The sequence below is a fragment of the Chamaea fasciata genome, unplaced genomic scaffold (assembly GCF_029207755.1).
Source record: "Chamaea fasciata isolate MVZ Bird 193981 ecotype frontalis unplaced genomic scaffold, bChaFas1.0.hap1 SCAF_1, whole genome shotgun sequence".
Lineage (NCBI taxonomy): Eukaryota > Metazoa > Chordata > Aves > Passeriformes > Sylviidae > Chamaea > Chamaea fasciata.
The window spans coordinates 119,702,412-119,710,135 of NW_027094086.1; the positions used below are offsets into that span (position 1 = coordinate 119,702,412).

The 7,724-nt window shown below is 55.4% G+C and overlaps 1 protein-coding gene across 1 annotated transcript; it reads left to right on the forward strand.

Annotated features, from left to right (window-relative positions):
- The first annotated feature begins 2,951 nt into the window (after positions 1–2,951).
- HOXA1 (homeobox A1) lies at positions 2,952–5,470 on the forward strand. Its single transcript, XM_066181659.1, has 2 exons — positions 2,952–3,633; positions 4,065–5,470. Exons 1-2 carry the CDS (start codon positions 3,024–3,026, stop codon positions 4,418–4,420), a joined length of 966 nt encoding a protein of 321 aa, XP_066037756.1. The 5' UTR covers positions 2,952–3,023; the 3' UTR covers positions 4,421–5,470.
- The last annotated feature ends 2,254 nt before the right edge of the window (positions 5,471–7,724 follow it).

A 7,724-nucleotide genomic window follows, 5' to 3' on the forward strand; every position in this document is an offset into this window, starting at 1 on the left:
GGGTTAAATTGGACCGCTACGTGCATGTAAGGGTTGGGGTTTCTTTTGTGCCCAGATTTCCGGATGCTGACAACGCTTAAAGAAAACCAAAGCCAAACGAACTAAAAACCCCCCAAACATTAAAACAAAACCCCCAACCCCACAGACCCCCCCCCCCCGAACAAAAACCAGAAACATCAAACAAAAAGAAAAAAAATAAAAAGGAAACGTGCTACAAGGTTTAAACTTCTCGCAAACTCAATTTAAATAAATGGGGGAATTCAGCAAGCAGGAGCTGCCTCCGAGGCTCCGGGTGAACTCTGGGGCCACCGCGGGAGCACACTCCCACGGAAAAGTCTAAAGAGCCGGGATCGCCCCCTGAGCCTTAGTTCCGTGGCAGGAAACGCGGAGCGAAGCCGCGGAGGGGCGCGGAGGGGCCGGGATGGCCTGAGGGCAGGGGGAAGGGGCAGTAGCTCCCCCTCGCCTGGCCGCGGAGGAGGGAGGGTGTGGTGTGTTCCTCCTCTGCTCCGACCCTTCTCATGATGTTGCCCCCATGCATAGCGCGGGCCGCAAAACCCGAAAGCCCCGCCAGAGAGACAATGCAACGAGAGACAATGGCACCTAAAAGGCAGAGAAAAAAGGATTTCAGGATGGTGGAGACTGTAAGAAAAGTGAGTCATTGGAATTCACGGGTAAAAGGAATGTACTTGTAGTAAACCAATTGTTGTTGTTATTGTTTTTGTTTTGTTTGTTTTTGTTTTTCTTGGCTGAAGGAAAAAGCACTGAGAAGATGTCAGCCCTTTTATTAGTAAGCAGTCCTAACCGCTGTCTTTTTTTTTGCCTCTGCTTTATGCAGTATTTATCAGAACTGGTTTACAAGAATGAAATAAATGTGTTTACAACTGTAACCATAGCCAAAATTGGCGCAGTATAATACCGTAAGTGCCTCTGGAGTGTTGTTGCTCTTGTTCTCCACTCCGCCCCCCTGCAGTTTAAGAAACTGAACCTTTCCAGAGGGCCCTTAACCATCCCTGCCTCTGTAGTAAATCAGAACAAATAGACATACTGAGGGCACCGGGATAGACGCGTGGTGGAGAGAGGCGCCCTCCGGTTTTGGCTGACAGTGGAGAGGCCGGGCAGATGCCGTGGGATAAGGGCTGACCTAACAGCACTAGGAGAGCTTTGCACCTAGGAGAGAGTGCTGTAGTTCATGTGGGAGGGAGGAGCTTGAGGCTGTGAATGTGGGTGTGTGCGTGTGTGCGTGTATTCGTGAGCGGGGAGTGGTGGCGGGGTAGAAGAGGCTTTTGGATTTCAAAACAAGCAAGAATCGTGAGTGAGAACAGAGGGACTGAAGAGCCGGCACCTGCAGAAATAGAGGGGGTACCCTCTCCTGGGGCTGGTGTCAGGGGACACGACTTTCCATCCATCTTTCTCCGAGGCTGACGTTTAGCAGAATTTCTTTTGAAGACTTTTGGTGCCGTCCTTTCTGCCTGCAGACGGCTGGGTGCTCTGGGACAGACGGATGCCCGGCCTTTACCTCCCCTTTCCCTTTCCGCATACGTAAACCCAGTATGAGGTCGTAACCCACATCTCGCTGCCGTCCGTCCTTCTCTGGCCACGGACCCATTTTTTGACCCACCTCCCCACCGTGCTGGGGAGGTGTAGGTAGGAGTCGATGCTCAGCGCGGTTCCCAAGGGTCCTGGGGCGGCCTCTGCCACTGGCCATCTGCCACCTCTCCCCACCGCCGGCCCGGGTGGCGGAGCGCAGGCACAAAGGGGCCGGGGCTGCGGGCCCGGCACCTCCCGCCGCTCCCCTGCCCCTGTCCCGGGTCGCCTCCTCGGGCTGCGACCTGCGACATCCCGGACAGCCGACCCCCCACCCTGTCCCAGGGCGGACGGGCGGCAGCGGCGCTGCGGGAGCACAGCAGATGGGCTGCGGAGCCCCCGGACCTCAGTCCAATCATTCGTCCTCCTGCCCCCGGCTCCTCCTTCCCTACCCCAACCCTGGGCTGGCGAGGGTGAGCCCGGCGGAGGTGCGGGGGGAGCAGAGACGAGGGCCAGAGGGTGGCCGGTGGGCCTGGGAGAGCACAATGGCCGACAGTCCCAAAAGGGCCTCATTTCCATGCTAATGTCCGCGGCCGCCTGGTGATGCGGCTGGACAAGCCCCTTTAACTCTTGGAGTGGCGTTGGGGCTCCGGCGGGGCAGGACCAGCGAGATCCCTCGGCACCAGCACTGTTACTGTCTCCATCTCCACCCGCATCCCATCCACATCCGTATCCTCGGTCCCATGCCTATTCTCTAGCTTATCCTTGCCTTCATTCCTGTCCCTATCTCAATTCCCATCCCCGCAGAAGTCCCCGACCGCATCCACGGTCCCCTTCTCATTACCGTTTCAAGGGCTGATGCTCTCAGCACTGCCCCTCTCCGCCCCATTCCTCGCCCCGTGCAGTGTATCCAGTCGCCTCCCCCCGCCAACATCCCCGCTCCCCGCCGCTGCCCCGGCCGGCAGCAGAGGTGCCCCGTGCAAGCTTGGTGGGCAGCAGAGGTGCCCCGTCCAAGCTTGACAGCGCCGACAGCAGGGTGATGCTGGGGGCACCCTGGCAGCAGCACTCACCCTGGAGGGGACGGCCGCTGGGCTCCGCGGGCCGGGCGCAGCCTCCGGGTCTCTCCTGCCTTCCTCTCTCAGCTGGCGGACGAGACCCAGGGGGCTGCCGCGGCGGGGGTGTGCGTGTCCCGCCCGGCCCGGCCAGCCCCCCGCCCCCCACCCCCCGGGGGGCCACGGCCGCCGCCTCCCTGCCCCGCGGTGCCGTGCGCTCGGAGCGCTCGGCGTTTAAATGTCCCCGGCGCGGCGCTGTACCGGCGACAGGAGCCGGGGAAGCCCCGCGGGCGCCGCAGCCATTGGCTGCCGCCCCCCACGTGCCTGCCCGCTGCCGGCGCCTTCGTGTCATTTTCCTGCCGGCCCCATGGAGGAAGTGGGAAAGTTGGCGCGGCCCCGCCGGACGCTGAAGACCCGGTGGCGGCGTGACAGAGGGACGCGGCGAGGATGAGCTCCTTCCTCGAGTACCCCGTCCTCGGCGGCGAGGCGGGGGGATGCGCCGCCCGCGCCTACCACCCCGACCACGGGATTACAACTTTCCAGCCCTGCGCCGTCAGCGCCGGCAGTTGCAGCGGAGAGGACCGCTTCCTGGCGGGTCGCGGGGTGCCCATCAGCCCCCACCGCCACCATCACCACACCCCGGCCCAGCCCGCCGCCTACCAGCACCACGGCGGGCTGGGGGTGTCCTACGCGCACCCCGGCTGCGGCCCGACCTACAGCGCGCAGGGCTTCGGACCGGCGTACGGCCCCTACCCCCTGGGGCAGGACGCGGAGCTGGGCGGCGGCTTCCCTCCCTGTGCCCCCGCCGTGTACTCGGGGAGCATCTCCTCCTCCGCCGCTGCGCAGCACCCGCTCCCGCACCAGGGCTACGCGGGGGCCTCCGCTCAGTACGTGCCTCCCCCGTACGGGCAGGAGCAGCAGAGCCTGCCCCTGGGCACCTACAACCATGCCCTGTCTCCCCTCCACCGGGAAAACGCCCGCTCCCCCTCCACCGAGACCTCGCCGCCGGCGCAAACCTTCGACTGGATGAAAGTGAAAAGAAACCCACCCAAAACAGGTCAGTGGCCGGCGGGAGGGCCGGGGCGGGGTCCGCTCCTCTCTCGCCCTCCGCGGGTGCCGGGGAAGAGGCGCGGTATCCCGCGGGGCGCTGGGCAGGTAGGGCGGCCCGGACCTCTGGGAGCAGTGGCGGCTGTCTGCCCGCGGAGCTGAAAGCCAGCGCCGCTTATTCCTCACTCATTCCTGACTCCCCCTTCTCCTCCTCTCCCGTGGTCATATTTCTGATAATTCATAAACCACTTATCAAGTTTGCTCTGACACTGGAGGCTGACTCCGGTTTAGCACCTCGCACTCCATCACTCACCCTGCCGGGGTTTCCCTCTTATCCTAAGAAGTTCTAGCTCCCTATCGGTTAGCCGGTGTGGACATATTGATTACATCGCCTATAAATCATTTGCGCTCACTTACTTACCGCTGCATGTCCCCTCGCAGGCAAGGCTGGCGAGTACGGCTTCGTGGGGCAGCCCAACACCGTCAGAACTAACTTCACCACCAAGCAGCTCACCGAGCTGGAGAAGGAGTTTCATTTCAACAAATACCTGACCAGGGCCAGGCGGGTGGAGATCGCCGCCTCCCTCCAGCTCAACGAGACGCAGGTGAAGATCTGGTTCCAGAACCGGAGGATGAAGCAAAAGAAACGGGAGAAAGAGGGGTTGCTGCCCATCTCCCCCGCCACCCCCACGGGCTGCGAGGAGAAGGCGGAGGACTCGTCGGAGAAGTCCTGCTCCTCGCCCTGCAGCGCCTCGCCTGCCTCCTCCGCCTCGGACACGCTCGCTGCCTCCAACTGAGCCCGGCCGTGCCCCGACGGCCGCCCGACGCGACGCCCCCGCCACCGCCGTTCTGTCGGTCCCTCGGTCGGTCGGTCGGTATCCCCGAGAGGTGCCGGCGAGCTGCCGCTCCCTCCCCCGCTACCTCCGCCGCCGTCCGGCCCCGGGGCTGCCGGCTCCGTCGGGTTCCGGCGCCTTGGTGCCAGGGGAATTTTCTTCCCTGTACCCCATTCCTTTTCTGCTGGAGGAACTGTGTTGGCATAGGCGTAAGGGTCTCTCTCCTCCACTGCAAGGACGCTCCACCGAGTTTCCCTGAGTGAAAGACAGGTTGTTTAGGGTACATAACCTCACAAAGAGATGCACTATTGCAAGTGTTTACACGACTTATAGGACTTTCATCCCCTTAATTTAATGTATTCTTTGTTCGTGTCAATGAGTTTGTTGCTTGTAAATACTTTGTCCGAGAGATTTATCTTTTTACAGATTTTTCTAGAATGATGTTTCGATTATCAGGTTAAGCAGGGTGAGTGCATTCGCCAAACTGGATCCATTTTTATATTGGTAAAGTAGATGACTGTATCAAGTAAACGTCTTAAGCTCAAGCAGATACCTCGAAAAAGTAGTGTTATTTCTTTAAATGTGACAAACAAGGCTTCAATTGCACTAGGTTTTTTAAACCTTACCCGGTGTGCTTGCTCCCTTTCCTTCTCCCCCTGTCCCCAAAGCTGTGTTGGATTATGCTCAGCTGAAGGGTACAACCATCCAAAAGACCTCGCCCCTTCCTATTTTCATATTAACCTTCCTTTAGACTCGATGTCTTTTCAAACTACTCGTGAATGTGACAAATGGCCAAATGAATGTATAATTTCTGTGGTTGGTGTCCAGACCTTTGCATGACGCACCGTGCTTTGCTGTACTGCGGGTACACTGAGTTCTATCAGTTGTCGTGTGTGAGCAAAATGTCCTCCTGATTTTTCTGTACAATCATGAAAGGCTCTGTGATCCCACCGGTGGTGGAATCCAGGGCAGGATTTACGGGTCCTTATAATGTCTGTAATAAATATATTCCACTTTCAGGTAGCCCTCGTCTGCCTACTTCTGCGTGACGTCAGCGCTGAGTCACAGGCTGGGCTCAGCAGTTTTGTTTCCTTTATTTTCTTCTACTGGGGTCTTTCCAAGGGGGAAAGGGAGTAAGAGTCTCACAGCCTTACTCCTCCTATGTTTTTTTTTTTTTTTTTTTTTTTTTTTTTTTTTTTTTTTTTTTTTGTCGGAGTGAGAGCTCTGGCTGCCCAATCTGACTTCCTACACAAAACTTCTTCCTCTCCTATGCTCAAATAATATTATTTTTAGACAATAGAAGGCCCTTCTCTCCATTCTCTGCAACTAGGAGGAATTTATAATCCCAATCTAATTCTGAAGCACAAACAGGAGAACTTCCTGGGTCAAGTGCTAACCTTTTCACCTCGGGATGGATGCTGACACTTAAATAAACAGAGCACCCTTCAAAAGCAGAAACTCTCTTCAGCCAGTCTTTCCTCACACTGCAGGCCCCTCTCCAAGGGCTGCACATTTAATTAGCCTGGCCACTAAGCTTGTCCGGCTTCTCTCTCCCACCCCAAGGTGCCATCACCAGCGCTTGACGGGGTGCCAAAGTGGGAGATGGTTCCCAGTGCGGTTTTGGAGTTAACCCCAGCCCGTTCCACTGTCTCTTCCCCTCTTTCTTCCCTCAACCCCCTCATTCCCTTTCGGTGTACAAAAGAAAGCTCTTGCAGGTAAATATAATAACTATTCTAAGAAATGTCAAGTGAACAGCAGGTCGGGAAGGGAGAGGAGCCTCTGTGGGGAGAGCCTGGGTGGCAGGATAGAGCAGAGGCACGCTCAGCTGGACGGGGCATGTCTCCAGTCACTGATGCCTCTTGAATTACAACGCAAACACGCCTAACATCTCCTTCACCCGGCCCAGCTGCGGGAAGTGCTACCGGGCTTCTCCTGGGGCTGCTCTGCCCACGCAGGCTTTACTTTGCGGGATCCGCAGAGAGTCAAGGAAATTTTCTTCACTTCGGTGTCAAAAGAGACAAGCCCTGATTTGCAAGGCGCGGCGGCCATATCAAGAGCCGAGCTATCTGCAAGGGAACAGGGCTGTCTCCAAAGGCTCCCGCCGATGCCTCTATTTCTTTCATTTCCCCGCCTGCCATATACTTTACCTTTTGTTTATTAGTGTAAAGCCACAAAGCAAAACAGATGGCCTTCTTCCAGAGTCTTGGATGTGTTAAAGTGGCATTTACATGCCAATGAGGGCATTTCAATATCGAAATCTGGATCTAAACATTGCTGGAATCCGGATCTACAACTCGATTCCACCGGTGTTGTTGACTTAATGTGTTAGAAAGAGCGGACATAAATTACAGCCTAAATACGAGAGACTAATCAGTGTGTCAATCTGCGATGAACGATTCTCGGCCAAAGAATCCCATCTCCTTCCAAGCCCGAACCGTATATAAAAATATATTTATGTATTTATTTCCTCATCTCCTCCCCTCCCCCCCTCCCCCCGCAGTCATAATGTATTTCAATCAAAGACGCACCAAACCTCCCGATCCTGTCTCATTTTGTTAGAGTTAATACTATTTCGATACGATCAGCCTTTGGGTTCAGGGGTGCAGTGAAGAGGAATGAAAATCTCTAGCTTATAGTTTCTACCACAAAAATGTCACTAAACCCCCGCCACAAAGTGCTTTCAATGAAGATGCTAATTTACCTTTCAGCTTGTAAGAATTTTTTAAAGCACGTTTGAAAATTAAAAAAAAAAAAAACCCTCTCCAGAATCTCAGGAGAAAAAACGAAGAAAAAACCCGCATCCCATCAAAACCCGTCAACAAAAATCGCATTCAAATGTCAAACGGAGTTTAGTGTCTTCCTATCATACTTAAGGCCATTTCTGCTGTTCACCTTTAAAGTTTACTTTTGGAGGCTATTGAGATGCTTTGGTGTTTTCCTCTGGGGCAATCAGATTGAAACCGATCAATATTTACTCAGTCTGAAAGGGCTGTTGAAAAGGCAGCTAACAACAAACTGCTTAGCTGCTCTCCCCTCTTTAATCTCAGGTTCACCGAAAGTTCAAGCAGAAATGAATTCGGTGATGGGTCACTTTAGAATAAATCCCAGTAGTTAATCTCACAGCCTTGATAAAGGCAACAATTACAGAGTCATCCCTCTCCCCCTCTCTCTCTCTCTCGCTGTCTCCCCGGCAGCGGCAACTTTCCTCTCATTTTTGCCCAGCTTTTTTTTTTTTTTTTTTTTTTTACTAAATTTGAACAGCTTTCCG